The 24,988-nt window shown below is 40.7% G+C and overlaps 2 protein-coding genes across 10 annotated transcripts in view; one reads left to right on the plus strand and one right to left on the minus strand.

Annotated features, from left to right (window-relative positions):
• EEFSEC (eukaryotic elongation factor, selenocysteine-tRNA specific) overlaps nt 1–10,325 on the minus strand; it is a 254,940-nt gene extending 244,615 nt beyond the window's left edge. For 3 of the 8 annotated variants that reach the window (XM_061622035.1, XM_061622032.1, XM_061622033.1), the window contains exons 1-2: nt 10,160–10,324; nt 8,977–9,392 (exon numbers count right to left, since the gene is read on the minus strand). In XM_061622035.1, the coding sequence (XP_061478019.1) occupies nt 8,977–9,286 (310 nt within the window). In that variant the 5' untranslated portion in view covers nt 9,287–9,392; nt 10,160–10,324. The other 5 variants (XM_061622028.1, XM_061622029.1, XM_061622030.1 and 2 more) reach the window with 5 other exon arrangements.
• Nucleotides 10,326–15,661: 5,336 nt separating this feature from the next.
• Nucleotides 15,662–24,988, plus strand: part of RUVBL1 (RuvB like AAA ATPase 1) — a 34,557-nt gene continuing 25,230 nt past the window's right edge. Inside the window, exons 1-3 of one of the 2 annotated variants that reach the window (XM_061618363.1) lie at nt 15,662–15,974; nt 17,524–17,610; nt 20,808–20,940. In XM_061618363.1, the coding sequence (XP_061474347.1) occupies nt 15,834–15,974; nt 17,524–17,610; nt 20,808–20,940 (361 nt within the window). In that variant the 5' untranslated portion in view covers nt 15,662–15,833. Of the gene's footprint in view, nt 15,975–16,037; nt 16,098–17,523; nt 17,611–20,807; nt 20,941–24,988 lie in introns of those variants that run through there. The other variant, XM_061618364.1, reaches the window with a different exon arrangement.

Here is a 24,988-nt window from a genome sequence, read left to right on the forward strand (position 1 = left end):
GTACAAATGAACGTAGGACAGTGCCTTCTGCTGAGCCAGACCACTGGTCTATCTAGCCCAATATTGTCCACTCTGAATGGAAACTGCTCTCCAGGGTTTCAGGCAGGAGCTTTTCCCAGCTCTACCTGGAGATGCATGGGATTGAACCTGGGACCTTCTGCATGCAAGGCTGCAAGGCAGATGCTCGACCACTAAGCTACGGACCTTCCCAATTTGTTGTTGTTTTGTGCCTTCAAGTCAATTACAACTTATGGCAACCTATGAATCAGCGAGCTCCAGTAGCATCTGTCATGAACCACCCTGTTCAGATCTTGTAAGTTCAGGTCTGTGGCTTCCTTTATGGAATCAATCCATCTCTTGTTTGGTCTTCCTATTTTTTTACAGTTCCATTAGCCTGTCGAAATCTAGTCTATGTTGAAAACAAAAAAAAAGAGCTTAAGAACTGGGCCTGTTTTCATCAAAATGCTTACTTTACAGCAAGAACAGGATATTCAGTCAGCTGTTGCCCTTCTTTGTAGGAATGTGAGGAATGGTTTCATTATTTCTAACACTAATCAAAAGTGACTGGATATGTAGGCCAATAATGGTTTAATTTGGAAGGGCAACTAGAGACGCTGCAAACAACAAGTATTTAGAAAAAAAACAGGAAGTCTGCTATTGCAATCTTACAAATAATCTAAATAAGAAAAGTTTGGGACAGTAGTAATGACTCCACAATTTTCTTGATCTTCCAAGATTTTGATGCTAGTTATTTGCACCAGCAAACCACACTTTTGCTGTATTCAGTTTCCCCTCCTCTCCCCCAAGCCCTTGCAAGAGTTCAAAAGTCCTAGCCCTTCAATGTATCAGGTATGAATTAATACCCTTCCTTAAAAGAACACAGCAGCAAAGTGGAAACAGACAGTTTCAGGCAGCCCTCTTTGAAAGAAACTGAAGGGACAAACGGTGACAATGAAGCTCCGGTCAAAAGTAAAAAGGTCAAAGGTTCAGACAAGTGTAAGGAATTACAAAACTACAAGTTTGTCTAAATTCCTTCCACAGGTTTACACAATCTGGGTCAAGCAATAGCTTTTGAATTAAAATGCTCCAAGTCTATTCTGGCTTTTCTACTTCCATAAAGAGCCATAGGCAACTTTTTCTCATTGTTCTTACAGAAGCTCTCTCAGTCACTATAAAGGCAGCAAAATAATGGGCATCTTAAAAACAGTTTAACAAAATAAACAGTTCACCAGGCAGTGCTCTGTGTGTGGCGGGCCAGAGGGAGGGGACGGTAAGGTGAAGTAATCATGTTCTTCTGTATTAGTGTGCTGACCCTTTGTAGGGCATGAAATTAACTATCAGCAAGTAAAAAATCTGCTACTTGTTAAACTACTTTACTACACAGAATAGCCTTAAAATAAAATATGGGGATTGGATTTCTTCTGAAAGATTAACTTGTATAACCTCTCAGCAGGCTTTCCCTATCACTGAATTCTAGCAGAAACTGCTCAGGACCCAGTTGGAGAGAGACAGACATTTGCAGGACTGCATAGAATAATTATGAAAACTGAACTGGCTAGAATGCCTTACCTTGACAACCATGCTTAGTCTAGAATACCCTTTAGCACTTGCCATTTAAAGTGTCTTTTTTTAAAAAAACTTTGCATGTCTATCAACGGAGAGGAAACCAGAGCCCAAATCTACCATTTAAATCCAACCTTGACTGCAAACTTAATCTTACTGCTCAACCTTTTAGAAATGTCAGGGGTGGAACTATCTGTAGCATTCTCTATTCCTGGCATGTAGGTAAAAAATTATTTTGATTTACTACAAGATATAGACTTTGCCCTTGAAAACAAAGCATAAGAAAAATGCAACTACAGAGAATGAAATATGACTTCCATCTTCCATTCCGCTTCTATTTTGTTACTTTTCAAATATTCTGCATCTATTACAACAAAGTTTTATCCCTAAAGAAGTTTTATCCCTAAAGAAGTATCTGCAAGGTCAGATATTGGTCAGCATAACAGGCTTGATCCTGGTATATGAAATTCATTTAGCAAAACTATCTAGGCATAGCAGGATTTTATGGGATATAACTTTAGTTAAAACTTTAAACAAAGAAACTGCCACCCTGAAAAGTCTTCACAAATTCAACCAACTTATGTGAGAATGGGACTGAACACCATACACAATAACCTTTTAAACACAAAAACCTTTACTTCTGTCTATGAAATAGCACTCTTGACATACTTTTGGGAACCAAACAAGCTGTTTCTCTATAATGCACATAAGATTAAGGAAATCTACATTTAAGCAGTCCTTTTTCCTGCAATGACATAACAGCAATCTGTATTTGACGAAGTGCCTGTCAAAAATGTTTCACAACACTGATTAGCTTGATATACAGATTGCAAATGGATCATGTCATTCACAACCAGTATAGAAATGGAAATATATTGTTTAAACTGTTGCCATCTCTATTATCTTTTTGGCACCTATTGAAGACTTTCCTTTTCCAACAAGCCTTTTAAGTGGATATTTTTATTCCAGTCTGCATTGGACTTGAAACAGCTTTAAATATGTTTTTGTTGTTGATGTATTTATTGTTAAATCACTTTAGGATGCTTTATAAGAAGTGATTAATAAAGGAAATAAATAAACTGTCATTCAGAACCAGTATACAAATGGAAATATATATTTTTTTAAAAATCTCATCGGTGTCTTGGTCCACCTGGATCTGTGATCAAATCAGACGGTCATTTAATATTCATATACAACTGAGGCTCCAGAAGATTGCTTGTGTACAATTATCTTATTTTTTTATTTAAATATATATAATCTGCCCTTTATTCAGAATCACAGGGTGGGTAGCAATAATTCAATAAAACAAACAAAACAGACTAAAACCATGAAGAAACATATAAATTTTATTTCATACCTCATAGCTGAGTAAATTTCAAATGTCTGACTGAACCCAGCCATGTTTTAAGCAGGCACCTAAAGACCATCAACATAGAAGCCAGCCGTATATCAAGTACTAAAGCCATGATGCCACCATGGAGAAGACCAGTCCCCAGAAGAAATACATGCTCCCAAACGTGAAATGCTGTGGAGGCCCTACCTGCACAATCTTAATTCCTGGGCAGGACTATATCTTACCTTTATTCATCATTTCATGCGCCAGAAGAAGGAAAAAATCAAGTTCTCTGATGAAGGCCACACTTCCAGAACAATTTGTCTATATTTCTCCCCTCCATCTTTAGCAGGGCACCTTGCAAATAAGGAATGTGAGAACTGCAGCCTAATTCATTTCCTGAAGGTTTTTCATGCTTCCCCAACCTACCCATGTTAAAACCTGCCAAACAGCATAAATTGGAAAAGTACATACTCACAGTGATAACTAGAGAGCTTTCTGGCACAATTTCCTTTGCTGTCTGTCACAAAATACTATTTTACACAAGGAGAGGAGCTATGCAACTAAATTCAACATTAAGTTTAATGTTATCTTAAATATAATTGTTTTTTTATTTCATCATCCATAACTAACAATAATCCTTGTTCTAATTTTGAAAAGATGAGTATGCTGCTTCACTCTTAAGAACTCCACTTGATAGTCTGGCTACAAAGTGTGTAGCGGGGTAACTTTTTACACTAAGAGGAGCACACTGGGAAAGGAAAGTGCAGCCTGTCCACCCACCCTCAGTTTATCTCACCATGACCCACAGCTTTAAGATTTTTTTTCTTCCTGTCAGCTCACTTGCAATATTTGAACTGGCCTAGGAGAAAATGTCTTACAGCACTAGAGCATGGGGAAGTAAGGCAGGGGAAGGGACAAGCATTGGAGCACTTCAAATACAAGAACGAAAGCAGAGCCCTACTGGATTAGGCCAGTGGCCTATCTAGTCCAGCATCTTACTCTCACAGTAGCAAACCAAAATGCCTATGGAAAGCCCGCAAACAGTAATGAGCGCAACAGCACTCTCCCCACTTGTGATTCCCAGCAACAGATATTCAGAAGCTACAGGCTGTCTAGACACTGCAAGGGAGAAAAAGACTGTGCAATGTCATCTGCAGTGGCTGCTTCTTTGCTTATAAGAACAATTCAAGATGCAGATAATTGCAATAAAGCCCTCGGTGATATGGGCAGTGCTTCTTCAAAGTGTGAGAAAGGATGTGTTCTTCAGGGATGGGATAAGGGAGGCTCCTGGAAGAAGAGCATCAAGTTCCAGAGAAAGTTTTCAATTTATTTATATATTTAGAGTTTTCAATCACAGCCCTCTACTGTGTTTGCATTGTTCGGGGTGGCAAACAAATAACCCAAAAGAAATCACAACGTTAGCATATGGGCTAAAAGTAAAACAAGTAAAATGAAGAAAGGTTCAGCAGATAAAAAATAAGAGGATCACATTGGGGAAGGAGAGTGAAACCTATCCATAATAGGTTACACTGATACATAAGAACCCTCAGCCTGACTAGTCAAATGGCTGCTGGAATAAATATGTTTTATTTAACCATACAGCAAACAATAGCAAGAGAAGGAGGCCAAGCAAATTTCCCAAAGCAAGATATTCCATAATCATGAGGCAAGCGGCACTTTCCTCAAAGTTGCAGCCAGGGACCCTCACTGATTCATGTTGGATTTGCTTAATGTCCACATCATCCCCATCATGATTTGGGGGGAAAGGATGATCGGAAAGAACAGCTATTTTTCTTAGGCTTCCTTGTCCTTGGATTTAGGAAGGGATCTCTGAGTGTGGATCCTTATGTAGCTAAAACAGTACTATCCACCCATGAGAGGGGGCTATCAGGAACCCTGAGGTTTGCAGAAACAGGAAAAAATTTAGGGGGAAAAAATCCTAATAGTGTGTGTGAGAGAACCAAAACAACTGAATACAGACTGAGCATACCCAGTAGGCACAGAATGCTGACTAATTCTGCTGCCCTGGGCTCTTTTGGGAGGAAGGGCAGAATATAAATTTAATAAATAAATAAATATTTGATGGATTATTGAAAATGGGGGAAGGGGAATGGAATGTCTTGGAAAAGAACATTGCTAGAGGGAATCCTGAAGAGAAACATTTCACACTACAACATTTTGTGGGAAACCCTATGGGAAACACTTCCTTCATTTCTTCCAGAAACAAACCTAATGTTTTAACTGTTTTTAACTGTGGTGTCTGGAAACTGAGCTGCTGTGTGAAAAGTCATATTTCCTTTAGACTGCAATCCTAAAAGCACTTACCTAGGAGTAAACCCATTGAACCCATGGGACCTCTAAGTAGACTTGTAGGAGTACTCAGCAAAAGTAGTAATTTGCAGCTAGAGAAGGAATCATTCAGTTATTTGCACTAGCAGCCCTCAACTTCTCCAACTGCAGTTGTAGACAACGTGGATAACGTGAAAGCGATGCACACTTTTCCTTTTCTCAGGCCTTCAGAATACTGAAACAAAACTCTTGTATCCAAATAGTTCACTCCTAATTGTCATGTAGGTTGAAATCAAAATATTTAAATGTTATATCCAAGTACAAAAGAAAGAAACAAGAAATTTAAAATGTTGTCCTTCCTTTGCCTCAGGAAAACTGGAAATGGGCTCTAAACCATGAAAGTTTATTGGGAATGTCTTTAAGGTGCTACAAGACTCTTTGCTGGTTTTGCTGCCACAGACTAAGGCTGCAATCTCTATACACTTACCTGGGAATAAGTCCCACTGAAGTAGTCGTGAAATCCTACACATATTTGCTGCCCTGGGCCCCTTCTAAGAGGAAGGGCAGGATAGAAATTTTAATTTTAGTAGTAGTAGTAGTAGCAGCAGTAGTAACCAAAAAGTAAAACCCACAGAAGTGGTTATAAGGCTGCAACCTAATACAGCTACCCCTCTGGAAATGGCCCTTCCCAGGTAGTTGAGAAGCAGTGATTTACACACAGAGAGAACACTTTACATACACGTATGTAAACACACGAGATCCAGTGCGGTGCAGTGGTTACAGTGCTGACTACGAACTTGGTTCGAATCACGACACAGCCATGAAGCTCACTGGGTGACCTTGGGCCAGTCACTGCCTCTCAGCCTCGGAGGAACACAATGGTAAACCCCCTCTGAATACCGCTTGCCATGAAAACCCTATTCATAGGGTCACCATAAGTCAGGATCGACTTGAAGGCAGTCCATTTCCATTTTTTTCATGTAAACACACATGGAAGGAAACATTCACTTTCTAGTTCTTTAACCACAAATACTATACTATGAAATCCCTTCTTATCCACACCCTCTCTACCCAGAAGCAATGCACAATTTGTATTCCATAATGCTGTATGAGATCAGTACAGCTAAATCTAATTGGTAGTTGAAAAGCTGAAAAGATATGCACACTTATCTGGGGTTAAGCCTCCTAAACAGCAGGCTTTACTTGTCAGTAAACATGCACGGGTCTGGCTGCAATCCTAAACATGACTTACTAGGAAGAAAGTCCTATCAAAGTCATTTCTAGGAGTAAAATGTGCTTAGGATAATGCTATAGAAGACTTCGCCTCTGACAAGCAAAGAAGGGTCTGTTGGGTCTGGCACAGGGGGTTCTTGTCAGGAGGTCCCACCACTGCAGACCCGACCAGCAGTTGAGGTGGAGCAGCTGCCACCTCCTTAGGAGGTTTGGGCCCAATCTATTGGGTCTCCTCCTTGGTTTGTACTGTACAGCAGCAGCAATACCAATTCCTTTTCCCTGTGTCCTACCCCTTCTGCCCAGACTTAAAGGGCAGGTGGTACTTGCTCACCTGGAAAAGTGGGCAAACAAGAAGCAGTTACAAAGAATGGTAGATGCTGCCAATGGTCACTCGCCTGCCCTTTCCACCACCCAGAGGGGAGACGCAGGAGTAAGTTAAAGTGGTGTCTGCCTCCACGCTCACTCACCCTCAGTATGGTGAAGAGGACCAGGCTCAGCACAACGAGAACAAGAGAGAGAACGAGAGAGAGAACGAGAGAGAGAGAACGAGAGAGAGAGAACGAGAGAGAGAGAACGAGAGAGAGAGAACGAGAGAGAGAGAACGAGAGAGAGAGAACGAGAGAGAGAGAACGAGAGAGAGAGAACGAGAGAGAGAGAACACAAAGCGTTCACTTTCTTGGTGGCGCAATTGGGAAGACAGTAACACTGGGCCCAAACCCCAGCATTGCACCAAGACTTCAACAATTCCACTCAGCATGTGAAGGGTGGCCAGCCATCCTCTCAACTCTGAAGCTACAGAACTCTCTCAAGTCTGAAGCAGCAGTTGCATAGCAATCTCACCACCATTCCAGCTGCAAGGTTGGGAGAAAGGATGGAGTTGCTGGACAGCTGTGTAGCTAAGGAGTCTCCGATATGCAGAACCATGTGAGACCGTTTCAACTTCAGGTTTGTCACAGGGGCAGTATCTGTTGCTCCTCGGTATTTTCTCAAATCTGCCCTCCAGAAGTTTTGATGGGAGAGCATCAAAACGGGCCAAAGAAAAGGCTCCGACAGACCAATTACAATCCAAGTGGCCAAATTTCTGAACTTCGCTATGGAGACTAGATCTCGTAAGTGCGTTTCTTGCCCCTAAGTACTGTCCACAGCTGTTTCTCTGCAGAGCCCATTTAAGTTGTGTTAATATGTTTTATTGTTAATTCCTTGTATATAGTAGTTTTAATGTATCGCAATGGTCGGTTGACCAAGCAATAAAGATACTATTTGATTTGATTTGATATACAGAACCAAACGGGCAAAGAAACCCTGCTGGCCTGTCCAGCTCCAAAGCTGGCAAGACAGGTGGGGAAGAGTTGGCAGTCACTGCTAGAAGCTTTCATCAGCTCCTTTCTTTAGAAAGGACAGCAGTGGAGAGGCGGTGTTAAAGGCCACTGCTCCAAGCAACTTCCAACAGCAGTTCCCAACTAGACACTCTCCCTGCTGGCCCTTCCCTTAGGAAAGGCCAGGAGAAAACTTTGGGATGCTTCTGTATAAAGGCTCCAGAACAGGGGTAGCCAATGTGGTGCTCTCCAGATGTTGGTGGACTACAGTTCCCATCATCCTGACCATTAGCCTTGCTGGCTAATGGGAATTTTAGTCCAACATTTGGAAGGCATCACAATGCGTATCCCTGCTCTAGTAGCACCTTCACCCAAGCCTGCACACTGACTGTGGCTTGCCAAGAGAGGAGGGGGAAGGAGAGGCTGTGGACCATAATTTGGCTGGCCAGTGAGGCAAATCAAAAATAGTAGACTTCTGCTGCACCACCCTGAGTGAAAGTGCAGGAATGACAGCTAGCACAAGGAAGCAGCAAGTGGGTTCTATTTGTGCCCACTAACCTTCTCTTTCTGGTGGCAGGGACAAGGCACAACAAGGCCACCCAGAAAAAATGAATCACTACCTCTGCCTATTTGTACACCCTCTCTCAAGGTGGATTTGGCCAAGCAAGCCTAAAGTACTACTGCCCAAAAAGGGAATGCAAATAATTAAAGGAAAGAAGCCACTGCTGTTACAGGATATTCACTTCCCACAATTGCTCGTTTACCATTTCTCTCTAGAAAGCATGATGGGAAAGATTGGGCCCTACCCTGCCATCGAGAGAGAGTGCACAAAGGCATGCAAGCAAGAGAAGGTCACAACTTACCAAATCCTGTCCACCATATCATTAAATGGGCAGAATGGCAGCTGCTCTGCAAAAAAACAGCAGCTTGCTCCCCTCGTTTGCTGCGTGTGAGGGGAAGAGTTGCTGTTCCAAGGAGGATTGGGTCCTGCCAAGCAATCCAGAAAGGGGAAGCACAAGCTGTCACTTTTGCTTTCTTGTCAAATCTCTCTCTGGGTGGTGGCATGACTGGGAACTTTGGGCTGAGGGGGGCAAGGAGACTTAAGAGCTCCTTCCCCTGAAGTAGTTTTGTGCCAGACTCAAGAAATGAGTTGCAGCATACAGTCACTGCTAATTGCAGGCAGACAGCCAGACAGACAGCCCTCCTCCCACTCCAGTTTTGTCTGCCTCCCTCTCTTACCTCCAATAATGGTACGAATAAGGGAGGCATGTCCTGGGCAATCCACCAGGGTCAGCTGGAGCTCACCAGGCTCAGGTCCCAGGTGTGGAGGCAGCTCTGTACAGAGGCAGGAGAAGCCCAAATCCAGGGTGATGCCACGAGCTCGGCTCTGTGGGGCTCGGTCAAAAGCAGCAGTGGAACCAATAGTGCTGAGGGCACGAGCCAGAGCAGTCTTGCCACTGTCAATGTGACCCAGGACCCCCACGTTTATGTTCAGTCGACGAGAGACACTGGGCTTCGGGACAGAAGGAGTAGCGGTTGCCCCAGCCATGGATGTCTCAAATGCTGTTCCCTTCTCTCTCAAGGCAGTCTGGCTCCTGACACCACGCCCAGAGCAGCACAGGCCACGCTGGGCCACAGGATGCAGTTGAGGAGACCTGTCAGACAACCCATAATTAAAACAGGAATTAGTTTGAAGTTCTGCTTGGCTCTGTTACGGCATCTGGAACACCTACTGAGCAGCTCCATAATGAACACCCTCTGAAACATTCTCTTCATATTCAAAAGTGAAACACTACATTATTATTCACACAACAGAGACCTAGATCTGCCTTCTCCAGCAGCCCCAGACAGCATGGCCAATGGCCAAGAAGAATCAGAGCTGCAGTTCAAAAACGTTTGGCTCTGCTCTTAAGGGAAAGGTAGTAGCATCTGCTCTGCCTGCTGAACATCTCACGTTCAATTCCTGGCATTGCCAGGTAAGGCTGGGATGTCACCTGTCAGAAACCGTGGAGAGCTGGTGCCAATCAATGGAGACAATACCGAGCTATTTGAACCAATGGTCTGATTCAGTATAAAGTAGCTTCCTACCAGGTTGGGGAAGGTTGTGCTCAAGGACACTGTCAGGTTTCAGGGAGGGGAGGCAGCCTGCCACTTTCTCTCTGTCTCCTCCCCATCCCCGCTTTCACCATCTAGTTTCACTCATCACGAAGGAAAAGCTCAATTTCGCGTCTCCCCATTCAACAGGGAAAGGACCCTTCCTGTTTTTCTAACCTTTCTTGAAAACCTATTACGAAAGGTTGCCAGCACTCTGCCTCCAAGCATCCCCGCCAATCTCTATAAAAGTTTTTAAGAAAGGTTAGGAAGGATCTGTTCAGCGCTGCCTGCGTGCGTATATGCTGGGCCCGGACTGCCTACTGCTTACCTTCAACTAACGAGGCAGCACCGGCTTTATTTTATTGTATTGTTTTAAAAGAAGTGGGTCGCGCTTCAGCCCGCCCCCTTCCTCCGCTTCCTAGAAGATTTTCAGCGACGCGACGCAAGATGACGTCGTGCTGTGAAGCCACTCCAGGAAGTGTGATTGCTGCTTGCCACACTTCCGGAAGCGCTTGCCCCCTCCCTTCACCAAGCTCTAGGGAGCTTGCTATCCAAGATAAAGGCACGTTTAAGCTCTGACGAAATGCACATAGGACTGCAACGCCCGAACAGCGTTCCCTCCTGCAAAAATATGTCCTTCCATAGATTCATAGAAATATATACATGGATATCTACACACACTTGTATAAAACAGCAGCAGGCACGCTAAAGGACTTCATGAAAAGCAATTCACAAAATACCCCTCGTAAATTAATTGTTCATCAGTGGTGAAGAAGCCAACATAAATGAAAATGAGAGGGCCACTACCCCAGTTCTTCATTTCAGTAGATTCGTGTGAATTCACACATTTTCATTTGTTTACAAGTAAGCCAAATAATAAAACAATTATCAATTGAGCAGCACATCACATATTTATTTATTTTTACATTTTCTTTCAGTTACATCCCATTTGCCTTTTACCATCAAACCCAAGGTTGCCTACACGTGACTCCTAGGCAATCATCCATGCAGGCACTGACCAGACCTGCTAAGGTTCAGGAAAGTGGTATTCTCATGTGCCTTCAGACAATACCCCTTGGACCTTTATTATCTTGTTTAAAAAAGAAAAAAGAAGGCAAATTCCATGCTAGTCATTAGGAAAGGAACTGAAAACAAAACTGCTGAGATAATGCAGTTGTATAAATCTATGGTACAGCTGCATTTGGAATACTGTACTGTGTACAGTTCTGGTTGCTTCATCTCAAAAAGGATATTATAGAGTTGAAAAGGGTTCAGAAAAGGGCAACTAGAATTATCAAGTAGATGGAGCAACTCCCCTACGAGAAAAGGTCGCAACATTTGTGGTTTACAGAAAAGGCAAGTAAGAGGCAACATGATAGAAGTGTATAAAATTATACATGGCATGGAGAAAACGGATAGAGAAAAGGTTTTCTCCCTCTCTCATAACATTAGAACTCGTGGATATCCAATAAAGCTGAATGTTGGAAGATTCGAGACCAACAAAAGAAAGTACTTCTTCCCACAGCACATAGTTAAACTGTGGAATTCGCTCCCACAAGAGGCAGTGATGATGGCCACCACTTGAATGGCTTTAAAAGAAGATCAGACAAATTCATGGAGGATAAGGCTATCAGTGGCTACTATATTGTCAGAGGCAATATGTTTCTGAAAACCAGTTGTTCTTGCACTCAGATCCTGCTTGCGGGCTTCCCACAGGTATCTGGTTGGCCATTGTGAGTAAGTATGCTGAACGAGATCGGCCACTGGCCTGATCCAGCAGGCTCTTGTTATGTTCTTAAGAAGGCCTCTATGGTGCGACCCTGGGTCTATAAAGTGTTTCTGGCAAGATTTGAAGGGCTTTGCAGGTCTGAAAATGTGTGAATATTGCAGTAAAGAGCAAATGCACAGGTGTATCTATGGTATAAGGCCCATTACATGCTGCTAATGTACCTTTTCATTTGTATTATTGTTGCTGCTGATTACGAATTACCTTTTTTAAATATTAAAGGTGTAGTAACATTAAAAAAGAAAGAATGATGGATGTGTAAAGGCTGAGAACATTCCAATTTCCTTTCCTGGACCTCCAGCAAAGGGAACCTCCAACAAAGATATGAAGGAGGGAAAACAGCCCAAAACTTGCTATTGCTAAGGTTATAAAAATACAACCCTTTACATGTAAATAAAGAAACAGAAAAGGGCACAAAAACATTTTCCCCTCTTTGTTAATTAGATGTAACACCCATCTCTCCAATTTCCTTTTCTATACAGTGAACTGCTCCTTCACAAAATGTTGCTATCAATTTCCAGAGTTTTCAAAAACTCATGGGAACAAGGGCAGGAAGTCAGACCTTTGGGATGGGTTAAAAATGTGAAGGTCATTCACAGACACACACTTTCCTCTCTCCAAAAATAATATACTATTTGACAATTTCAGGGTTCAGCATGTCCCTCTGAAATTTGGAAGTTTATATGAAACTAAGTTACGTCCTGTAATCTCAAACGTTTAGTCTATAAAAAACCACTCCGAAGTCTCCAGCTCCCTCCTTGGGTATCACATGACGTCTATGCTAAAAGCAAAATGGCTATTTAGACAACCCTTTCTTCCCCAATCGAGTGGGTTAGTATGAACAGAAAGTAGTATAAGAGAAGTTGGCAAAATAATTTGATTAAAGCCAAAGACCAATAGATCAAATTTTCTTAGTCGTACTGTTTTTCTGGTTAGTGGAATATTCAGTTATGCTTAAAGGCTTTAAGCAAGGAAACAAAAAAATCAGCTTTTCACATTCTCTTAATAACATATTGATAATAATGCATGGTGTCTTTTCTGTAGAAATTGCATGCTCAGTGAAGAGCAGGAAAGTGTTAGGCTTCAGTATTTTTTCCCAAAGGTGTGTTATAACCACATATGCAAATTTGTATCAGACATTGGTTATATTCAATTATTGAGCAAGCTGTTCAAGCTTAAGGTATTCCTACAACTTTTTCTCAGTTCTACCTAGCAAATAAGCAACAACTCTTGTGCGGTCTGAAAAAATATTCTTGATAACAAAAAAGCAACAACATGAAGAAATTGTCACTATAAAATGGACTCATTGACAGTGGGTAAACCAATTTTGTTTAGGGAACAGTGAACAGTGCAAGCAATATCACTAGACGCTGCAATCCTGTACACACTTACATGAGATTACTGTAAATCCCATTGAACTGAAAATGACTAGATATACCTAGGTTTGTGCTGTAAGCTTGTGATCCGCTAACTCCTTAACATGGATACAAGCTAAAGCAGTGGGTTAATGAGTTAAAAACAAAGTCTTTAGTTTAAGCAGTTAGTAAGTATACTGTATTGCACGTGACACTTTTTATTTAGTTTTTGTCCAGTGTAAACACTTGTCCAAGTTAAATCCTTGTAATCTATTTTGTCAAGAAGCAGAAAGCAATTTGAACAGGATCCCTATTTCATTACCACTGTAAAATGCCTTGGAAAATTTACAAAATGCCTTCAATTTAAGTAATAAAAAGTCCCCCAATTTTTCCAGCCATTCTTGCTTCATAGTTATTTTCTTACATTTCCAAAGAGGAGCATATACCAGATTAGCAAGTAACTAGTGCATTCAACATTATTATTTAGTTTATTGCAACTCAATACAGTCCATCTCAACACATTTCATAAGCTTTCCCAAATGTTTTCAAAATGCACTGTGATTCACTTAATACTGCCATTTTGTTGTTGTTATGTGCCTTCAAGTCAATTACAAATTATGGCGACCCTATGAATCAGCGACCTCCAATAGCATCTGTTATAAACCACCCTGTTCAGATCTTGTAAATTCAGGTCTGTGGCTTCCTTTATGGAATCAATCCATCTCTTGTTTGGCCTTCCTCTTTTTCTACTCCCTTGTTTTTCCCAGTATTATTGTCTTTTCTAGTGAATCTATCTTCTCATTATGTGTCCAAAGTGTGATAACCTCAGTTTCATCATTTTAGCTTCTAGTTATAGTTCTGGTTTAATTTGTTCTAACTCCCAATTATTTGTCTTTTTCGCAGTCCATGGTATGCACAAAGCTGTCCTCCAACACCACATTTCAAATGAGTTTATTTTTCTCTTACCTGCTTTTTTCATTGTCCAACTTTCACACCCATACATAGAGATTGGGAATACCATGGTCTGAATGACCCTGACTTTCGTGTTCAGTGATACATCTTTGCATTTGAGGATCTTTTCTAGTTCTCTCACAGCTGCCCTCCCCAGTCCTAGCCTTCTTCTGATTTTTTGACTATTATCGCCATTTTGGTTAATGACTGTGCCAAGGTATTAATAATCCTTGAGAAGTTCAATGTCTCATGTTGCACATTGGATACTCTGTTCATAGGGTTTTCATGGTAAGTTATTCAGAGGTGGTTTACCATTGCCTTCCTCTAAGTCGGGATGCATCTTAGTCCGATCTCTCAGCTTTAACCATTCTGCCTTGGGTGCCCCTGCTAGGAGCCTAGCCTGTTGGCATTGCTCTCAGCTTCTTCGACACTTTCAAACCCCCTCACCACATTAAGGTGTGCATCATAGAGGGGGGAGTACTACCATAATAAATAATTATTTGTTGACTTGGTCATATCATTTTCTGCTACATTTTGATGTATGGTGCCACTCTCTTTGTTCATGAGGTTACTGTAGGAAGAGCTGGTTCAGATATTATACTGGGCCACTTAATTCACAAGAAGAGCTGTGTGTACTCCAAGTCCTACTGTTGTGAATTCAGGCAGGGTCTAATGTAAGGTCTGAAGTAGTCCTAAGAAATATTTGTCATCCATATTTGCCTCAGAAAAGGTGGTAAGGCTACTGTAGATCATGTAGCTTACACCCAAGGGGAAATATTTAGTCTTCCTGCTAGCCATTTTGTTGGCTCAAGTGGTCCCTCTTTTTTAAAACATTTAAATCCCTTCAATTTAATTAAGGAGGTTAAATTCAGAATGTCATATATATATTCTCTTCCTCATCTCACATATGAAGAAAAAAAAGATATTCTGGAAGGAAAATATCACTAATAACTAACTTGCAAAAGACTTAACCTTTTGAATTACTTAAAAGTACCACACATAAGAAAATCCAGTAGTCAAACGGAAGGAGACTGTGAACATGTCCTGAATATTAATAGAATGCTTTCACGTGTGGATAGTATTTTAATACACTATTAGAGATCTGGTACTAGATTGAGAGCCAGTGTGCTGTTGTGACTACAGTGCTGTGATTTAAATGTGGAAAACTTATCTTAATTGCTCAGCCGTGAAAGACTCTGGGAGGCTTTGGGTGTATTACCTCACAGTGTTGTTGTGAGACACAATCCTCCAACTTCTATGAAGAAAGGGTAGAATACAGATGCTTTTAAGATGTTTTTAGTGTTTTGTCTCTTGTTTGCCACCCAGGAAGGGTGTGAGAAATTTAATAATAATAATTACACACGTTAATAATACATAGCTTCTGACTCCGAGATACAAGCATCTAATGGGAAAAGAAACTGGAGTATGCTGAAATTCTTTTCTTGTTTTTGTTTTTAAACTCATGTAGTTTTAACGCCAAGTGAAAAGGTCTCTGCCCTACAAATACTACTGATACATTTAGTATTAACATTGAAATTCCTAAAAACAAAGCGCTGTACATATGTTCCAGATAATCTTTCCTAGCTTCAGTCTTTCTCGAACGGTACTCTCTCTCTATAGTTACCAGACGAAGCCGGAGCATCTTCGAAGAAGCACAGAACTGAATTACTTGGGCGGTGTCTAAACCATGTTCTCTGAGTGACAAGAGGCTTAACCAAAAGAAAGGGAGACTGAGTTATCATTATCCAATGGATTCAAAGGGGGCAGGAACAAGATGGTAGAGCGCCAGGAACCTTGGTAACGCGCGGACATCTCATGTTATCTGCGTGTGGAGTCGGCAAGAAAAGAAAAAGGAAAGAGACGGACTGAGTTTACCGGAGCCTCCTTTACTTCTGTTTGCCAGTAGCGGGATGAAGATCGAAGAAGTGAAAAGCACCTCGAAGACGCAGCGCATTGCCGCACACAGCCATGTCAAGGGGCTGGGGCTGGACGACAGCGGGGCAGCCAAGCCAGCGGCAGCCGGATTGGTCGGGCAGGAGAACGCGCGGGAGGTGAGAGTGGCTTTGATCCCTACGGCACTTAGGAGGCCACCTCCTGGCTTCCCTCACGTCAATCACGCCAGTGCCCCATGCCGTGCAGCCAAATCGCCTGGCTTCTTTGCGGGCTGTTCGCCTGTAAGCCTGTTGTCTGTGGGGCTGCTGCCTACCTGATACAGGAGCCTATGCCCCTGTATGACTCCTGCGGAAAGCCGGGGCGGGGGGGAGGAGAAAGTGGGAAATGATGAGTGAGGAGGCAGTTGCGTTCCCTGCTCTGTTTGAAAACATGAAATAAACTGTGGTTTACACTACTGTACTGGACAAGTTGACAGTTTAGAAGTAAAGGGGGGAAATCATAAGCTTAGGAGGGCTCATCTAGTCTCGAGTGGGGAACTTCTCTCTCCCCCCATGTTTTGGGTGTTGACTCCTATCATCCTGAACCATTGGCTATGTTGGTTGGTGCTGATGGGAGCTGGAACCCAACAACATTTGGAGGACCATGAGTTCCCCACCCCTCCTCTAGTTCATACTTCTGCTGTGATACCAGACATCCTTTATCTTACGCATCCCAGGTGTAACTTTTTCATAAACTCCCAAATGAGGAAATTCAGTGGTCATTTTAGCAAGGTCATCTTCATACTGAGCCACTATTAATGGTTTGGAAGCTCTGCTATATGCTTAACCTAAATCTATTTCTGTTGTTGAAGAGCATTTACTACTGGCCTATATTAAGTGAGAAAATTAAGTTGAACATTTGTTTGTCCTCTGTTGGATATGCATCTCAAGTTCATGTTATATAATTGGGAAACTGGCTTATTCACATTCTGATGTTCAGGCTGCCAGCCATTCAATCACCTTTGTTCAACAAAGCACAGATATGCTAGAAGTAGCCCTTACCCCATACTCTTGTGTGTCTCTAATAGGTGGCAATCCAAACCCAGCCACCAGCTGGTGGGGTTTACAGAGCACTGGAGCTGGGGCCACTGCCACATATCCAGCCCTGCCATATAGCTTTGTTAAGGTGCTTCCTAAAATGTGGTACTTTGCTCAGAACATAAAATAATACTAAAGAGAAGGCCTTAACAGGGTTCATATTTCTTTTATTAGCTTTGTATTAGATATCTATCTTAGGATGTAATCTCATACTTACTAGGGAGTAAACCCCATTGAACACAGTGGGCCTTACTTCTGAGTAGACATGCCTAAATCGATACATTGAGTATATCTTCAATCTGAAAACTAACCATTTCGGTATCAGGTGAGCCGTTTGTTAAGAAACTACAAAAAGAACAGCATTCCTAAGTTCTCTTTTTTTTTTTTCTGCTACTGGAAACTTTGTGAGAGATTTTGGCCAAATCTGTCACACTTTCACCATTTTAGAGTAGTGATTGTGCAAGGTATTGAGTGGATTTACTCAAACTAGGCAGGAGATTATGTACTGCTGTTGTATTTGTGAAATGACAAATGTCCTGTGCAGTGTAGTGGCCCTCTGTCCCTAAACTCGTGAAGGAATTCATTTGTAAAAAAAATGTGTTTCCTATAAATGTGGTATTTAATGTTACAGGCTTGTGGTGTTATCGTGGAATTGATCAAAAGCAAGAAGATGGCTGGCAGAGCTGTGTTATTGGCAGGACCTCCTGGAACTGGCAAGGTATTTCTGCCTTAAATTCAGCTTGTGTCAAATGCTTTGCACTTCCCAGTACCTTCGATGTGCAGTGCTTACATACACACACACTTTCTAGTTAAAGTCGTTTCAAGGGATGATAATGAGAAGCAGACCAACAAAACGGTTGACCCACTTACTATAGATAATATGTAAATTAAAAGCAGTATTGATTAAGGGAACATGTTAAATATTTTTGTATGCTTTGGGAATCAGTTATGAACCCAGATGTGTGGGAGGGCTTTAATTACCCACTTGAGCTAATGGTTTCTTTGTAATAAGTGCGGCTAGGAACATTTCTCTCTTATTACAATGACAGTTGACTGTAGTGGAAACCAAATTCTTTAGTTTATGACATAATCACAGCTAAGCTTCGTATGTCTGGCCTAGGTAAAGGGCACTATGAACATGCAATCTTTTTGCAGTAGTTAGAGGGTCACAAAGATGCAGTAAACTACGCTTATTTAGGCTGCAGTCCTGTACACAATTACCTGGGAGTAAATCCTATTGAATTCACTGCAACTTATTTCTGAGTAGGCTATAGGATGCGTTATATTCTTCATCAGCCACAGTATGAAAAACTGAAACCTGCAAAGCAACAAGCATAAGAAAAAGCACATTCAAACAAGGTATTTTGATTCAGCACACACAACACATAAAGAGGATTCCATATCCGCATGGTGGTACATTCCAAACCTAGGCCAGGGGTCACTAGTTTTTTGGGCCCCATAGGTACATGTGGAAATCTGAAACATTTTCGGGACCCCTCACTGCACATGCATGCACACTCTCACACATTTCCCTCTCCAACAATTTGAGGAGTGTGTATATGAGGTTGCCCTCTGTGTGTTAACTCTTCCCCCCCCCTTTTGCAATTAGACTTGAAAAAAGTCTTCTATTATAGCCAATACAAGATTAATTTTAAGTCTAATTGCAGCACTGGGTGTGTTTTTCAGGGGAGGGGTAAAGCTGGGGAGGAGAGAGTTAACCTTTCCCTCCCCAGCTGTGACAATCCCTAAAATCATACACACACACCCTGCACTACAAGTATACTTAGAAAAAGCATTCTATTGGCTATAAAAGATTAAGCCTAATTGCAGTGAGGGGAAGAGTCATCCCAGGGGCCCCTGGGAAGGCCTTAACAGGTGCAGGTGCCATGTGTTGGCAGCCTCTAATCTAGTCCTGATCATGTGTCCCCATCTTCTGTATATCTTATATTTTATTGATTGTGGTTTTTTGTATCTGCTATTTTGGCTTACATTGTACACTGCTTAGAGTTTTATTTAAATATAAGCTGTATATAAGTGGTAAAAAAAAAGGCAGGAGGCATAATAAGGGCTATCCTGATTACCAAAGGATATGCGTAGGTTTATTTGGGAGAAGGTGATCTTTCAGATATCCAGGTCCAAAACAGAATAGAACTTTAAAGGTAAAGCCCTTGAATTGGCCTTGGAAGCAAATTTGGAGTCGTCATACTGTAATATTGTAAAACTGTGCTTCTGTAAGCAACCTTACCACTGTGTTTTGCACCAATTGAAGCTTTGCACATTTTTCAAAGGCATCCCAATGTAAGCTACATTCTAGTAATGTAGTCTAAAAGTACAAGAGCATACGTAACTGGAAAGATCAGGATTCTCCAGAAAAGGCTGCAGTTTTATCCGTGTATTGCAGATGGGAAGCTGAGGCCAAAGGATTAATGGTTGTTGGTCCATCTAGTGAGTTTTTGTAGTAGGGGCATTATTAGAACTGGGGACTTCCTGTTTCACAGTGCAGTTTCTTCTCCCCTCATGTACAGTTGCATATATTTTTGGATATCATTCTCAAATTTATATTGTTGAGCTCTGTCTCCTGTCTGCACTATACAGTTACTCTGGCTACCCAACTTCAAATAGCTGCTTAGAGGTAAAGTGATAATTGAATCTTTATAAAGAGTGAGTGTTGCTATTCTTTTTCTAGTTTGGTGTTGTGTTACAGCTGTAGCGTAAAAGTAGAGGAATAACATGTTTAATCCTGAATTATTGAAACTTGGTTTGTTGCATATGAATACCAGTGCCTGAAGCCAAAATGCACCACCACCTTTTCTGCCTGCAGCTATTCACATACCTGTGAAACATTTCAGAGCCTTGATAGAACTAACAAATTACTGAAGAGTTCTAAACTGGTAGTTCTTACATTCTCCTCGTCTACCCCCATGGAATACTTGACAACTGCTGAAGATCTCAACAGACCACTTAATATTTTTTTCCCTTTCCATCAACATCAAAACTAGCACCGTATTGTGGAAATCACAGGCCCCAGACCGGGCCACTGAGAAAGGTTCCTTTGACTGGTAAATCTTTATGGAAAAATGAGTAGACTGTGCCAGCACTATATTATGAAAGTCATGATTCCCGGGCCAGTGCCCTGTTAGCCTGTTTGATAAATATGGTCTTGTCTAACTGGCCTCAGTTTCTGTTGTCAGAAAAAAATTAACCAAGTGCATGGCCAAATACAGATATTCCTCACTATTCTACAATCTTTAGTTAACTATTTGAATAGAACTCACAATCTGCCAATGGTCCAGAAAACACAGTTTGAGAATCTCTGTGCTAAATGGTCTGGGTATCAGGAAACATATTTTCCTTGTATCTCCTGTTCTCATCTTCCCGCCCTGCTCACTCAGGCTTTGTGATCAGAAAACAAAGGCCTGTTCTAGGAACCATCACGTTTAGGCATTGTTGACAGCTAGGAGCAAGGCTCTTCTTGTAGTAACCTCTGAATTCCCCCCCCCATGAGGCCATAGTGAAGAGATTGCCTCTAGAGTGTTTCTTCCATAAAAAGAAAGAACTGAAATCAAATTGAGGCTCCTGCTGGAATAGACATTTGGGGGGTGATTTTTGCAGAGTCTCCCTGCAGCTTCCAGTACTGCCTCCCACACTGTTCTGGAAGATCCCCTTTCCCCGAACGGCTTTTACAGGGGGCAAAGAAGGAAGGAGGAAATGTCAAAAATTGCCTCACTTCTGCCTCCAGCAGTACCATCCTTAAAGCAGCATTCTGCTCACAAGAATTCTGTACCCAGAGCCAAATTGTTCACTTAATGAAATTTAAAATGTGTTGTCTATCTTCTTTCTACAACTATTTTAAATTCTCTAAAATTTGGAGATCGTATATATAATAGCAGTGTCTTATGACCTTTTTTTTCATAGACTGCTTTAGCTCTAGCTATTGCTCAGGAATTGGGTAGCAAAGTTCCTTTTTGTCCTATGGTTGGAAGTGAAGTGTACTCTACTGAAATAAAGAAGACAGAGGTCTTGATGGAAAATTTCAGAAGAGCAATTGGTAAGTACCTTAAAACAAAACAAAAAATATCAGTGCATGGTTGATTTTTTTGTTGTTGATTTTTTTTTCAGTTGAATGTATAGCATATATATGTTACAATTTGGTTTGATCAGTAGACCATCTCTTGATTCAGTTTTTCATATTCTTAATAATTATTGACTCTTTTGCTAGCATGTTTGCATAAGCTCTATGAATGTTTTCTTCATTCTAGCACTTGAAGAGAATCTTACTTCAGTCAAAAACAGCACAAGAGTGATACTCTACCTTTTTGCTATCTCATAGCATGCTCCCATACAAAATAGAGGTGTTCATTCCTAACACGATGAGTAGCTTGTCAATTAGGTTAATTTTCTCTTCAGTACTCTTGGATTTGTCAATTGAATTGTTTCAGTTTGTCAAGAGGAAGAGTTGGATTTGTAAGCAAAACACTGAGCATCTAATATCTTCCTGTGTTACTTACTGTTGACAGAACTATCCCTTAAAGACATTTGGATTACTTAAAGATAGCCCAGTTATTTTTATTACTGAGCCCAACATCTGTTAATTCCCCTGGGCCACGATCTTCATTTTAGTATTGAATGGCATTAAGGTGAAGAAACATTTCCATCAGTTCTTGCAACTGAAAAAAGTGGCCCATTGATTTCTGTAAGAAAGAGACTCTCAATCATCGGTGGTCTTTTAAATTGGCAGGGTTGAGGGAGAGAGAGCCCAGAGATAGAGCACAGTCTGCAATATTTCCTTGATGTGATGAAGTTCCCTGTCAGATTTGGAAACTTGAACCAGCAGTTGAAACCTGTGTCATCCATGTTGTCATTCTTAGAGAAAGCAATAATTTAACAGCCAGCCACATTGTTAGTGATCCACATTCCCTGGATGTCAGCATGGAGATGCTTCTTAACAAGTATTTGGTGTTAGGGAAAGATAGAAATTCATCTCCTCCCATTTGTTGAATTTTGTCTCTGATTTCACCTAATCCAAGTTATTATTAAAACATTCTTTTGAGAAATGTGCTTTTAATAACTATAAACATTTTTCAGAACGAGTCACTGCCTGTTCTACTTAATGTTCTAAACATGTTCTCATTGTTGTCCGATCATCCAGATTTTCCCTCTTGAATTAAGAATTCTCAGATGATATTTCTGGGGTTGCAAGCAATAGAAGACAGCTTTGAAGAGTGTGTTAATTTGACATTCCAGAAGATACTGGAATGAGTTCCAAAGGGTTGAAAGTATAGGCTTATTTGGCCATTCTTTGCTCCTATGTTGAGCAACACTGAAACAAGGGGTGGGGGGTTTGTGACAAGTAGCCCTGTCCCAACATTGTGCACTCCTCCCCCAACATCCATACATACAGCATGCACATGTGGAGGGTGCCTTAACACATTTAGTTGTACATGGTGAAGGCTTCCCCAGAACTTGAGGGAAGTCTTCATTCATACAACCAAGTCATGTGGGTTTTCCAGAATATTTTCCTGTACAAATTAGGGTAATTTGCAAATAATAATTTGCATCAAAAAAAATTTCATACCCTAGAGAGTGATCTGATTTAGCAACCTTATTTTCCTTGTATTTAGTTTTTTTTTTTTTCAATAATTTTTATTCAGATTTTCATAAAACATACAAGACAAAATCATAAAACATTCAAAGACAAAAAACAAAATCAAAAATAGTTAAACAAAAAGAAAAAAAAAAAAACAAAAATAAAAAATAAAGAGTAAAATATTGACTTCCCATTTGTCAAAGATCAAATCAGTTATAAGTCTATAATATATAACAATCCTGTCTCTTAAGTCATATTATAAAATCACTTTCCTCCAGTAGTTATCTTACTTAATCATCAAATCTCATAAACATTACTTTATTCTTTCCACAAAAAGTCAAAGAGAGGTTTCAATTCTTTAAGAAATATATCTATCAATTTTTTTTTCCAGATAAGCATATCGATTAATCCATCTCATTACTAATTATGATAATCTTATTGTCATAACCATAGTCAAAATAAACATTTCAATTAATCCATCACATCAGAATCTGTTAGGTTCAGTAATTTCAGTAGCCATTGTTCTATTATCCCTATTAGTTCCATTTTCCATCTTCCATCTTCAGTAGTCTTGTTAAGTCCAGTAATTTCAGTATCCAATCTTCCATTATCAGTATTCCATAATAATCTTGCTGTCAAAGCCATAGTCATATAGTAAGAGTCTGATGGGAATTACCTCTATCCCAAATATTTTCTTGCCATCCATTCTGAATAGGTTGCTGAAATACTGCTGTAAAATCATATCTCTGTTCTTTTTTTCAAAATACACTGGGTCATCTCTTGAAAGTTTTTCCATTGTCACATGGCTGCAGTTAATTCCATAGATTTTCTCTATATTGGGCTCCATCACATCATTCCAGTCCAGAAGATTATCCATGCCATTGATAACTTTATCTCTAGAATCTTCATTAATTTCTTCAGAGATAACATTGAGTTCCAAACAATAGATTTTATTTCTAAAGTCCATAGACTCCAAATCTTGTTCCTGTTCCACGTTTGTTCCAATCTCCGGGATCTCCTCTCTCACAGGGACCCCTGTTCCAGTCTCCAGGGTCTCCTCTCTCACAGGGACCCCTGTTCCAGTCTCCAGGGTCTCCTCTCTCACAAGGACCCCTATGTCTTTAATCTCCTGTGTCTCCAAACAATAGATTTTGTTTCTAAAGTCCATAGACTCCAAATCTTTTTCCTGTTCCACGTTTGTTCCAATCTCCGGGGTCTCCTCTCTCACAGGGACCCCTTCCAGGGTCACCTCTCTCACAGGGACCCCTATATCTTTAATCTCCTGCTTCATTTTACTCAATTCAATTTTCAGCTCCTTACAACCCTGTCGCAGGTTTTGTTTCGTTATCTCAATCTCATCCATTATTTTCTGAAACATAGTTATTTCCAGCTTCTCAGCCACTTTCTTAATTGCCATTTTAAAAGAAAAATATAGGAAAACCACTTCTTATTTCAGCAACAATTGGGTTAATACTCCAAACTTGGTGACATCACAGTATAAACAGAGCAGACAGCCTTATCTCTCCATGCTTAAGTAAACAAAATGCAGTTCCCAGGATCGAAACAATTAATGGCGGTCGTCAGGAAACAGATTCGTCAAAATAAAATAGACCAAAAAGAGAGTAGTCTCAGACAATATAATATTCTTCAAAATAAAAATCTGGAATAGAAATCCCTCTTCTGTGTATATCTTTAGAATGCAAATCCAGGACAGCTTTTTGCAACAAAAACAGAGATAAGCTATTAATTAGTGAGTAGCAGAGAGAAGTTATGGCTCCCCAGTGAGATGTCAAAAACCGATCAATCTGGCAAATCTCTTTTAAACAGCAACAATTTAAGTCAAGTAAAAGAAAAATATAGAAAGAAGGGTGCTTGCCTGTTAGTGCGTTCTCTCTTAGAAGATAAGATGAACGTTCGCTTTATCAGATAGAGCTTGTTGTTGAAAATCCGTCCCACCTTCGTCGGCTGGACCTCGTCCCATAAATTAATGAGATCTGGTCGTCCCAACAAAAATAGGCTTTGAGGTTAATCTCTTCGTTTCTCCCTACCCGGGAGAAGTTTAATCAGTCAAAAAAAAAAAAAATCTGACTGATATATCTGAATAAGCTTCTTTTGAGGCAGGAGCCCGTCTCAAAAGCAGGCACAGGCTAAGTCACCCTTCCCGGAAGTCATTTTCCTTGTATTTAGTAAGCAAAGCCGCAGACTTTGAAACTGCCAAGCTTGCCTAATGTTTATTTGCAGTTGGCATCTGCTGATTGTTACTTAGTGAACTTATGAAATGGAAAATCCACTAGTAAATATTAATGTTTAATGCTTGCTGTTTTTGTGTGTGTGTGTCAGATTCTAGATGGCAATTAAAAGAATTATTTAGCAGTTCTTTTCAAGTAAAATGTTAGTCCTTCATGTGCTATTTGATAAATTTGTATTGCTGGTTATAATTCTAGAATTTGTGGCTTGTCTTCCTTAGCAAAGTTTTCCTTTAAGTGACAGAGTGATGAATGGATCTTCT

The sequence above is a fragment of the Rhineura floridana genome, chromosome 3 (genome assembly GCF_030035675.1).
Source record: "Rhineura floridana isolate rRhiFlo1 chromosome 3, rRhiFlo1.hap2, whole genome shotgun sequence".
Classification (NCBI taxonomy): Eukaryota; Metazoa; Chordata; class Lepidosauria; order Squamata; family Rhineuridae; genus Rhineura; species Rhineura floridana.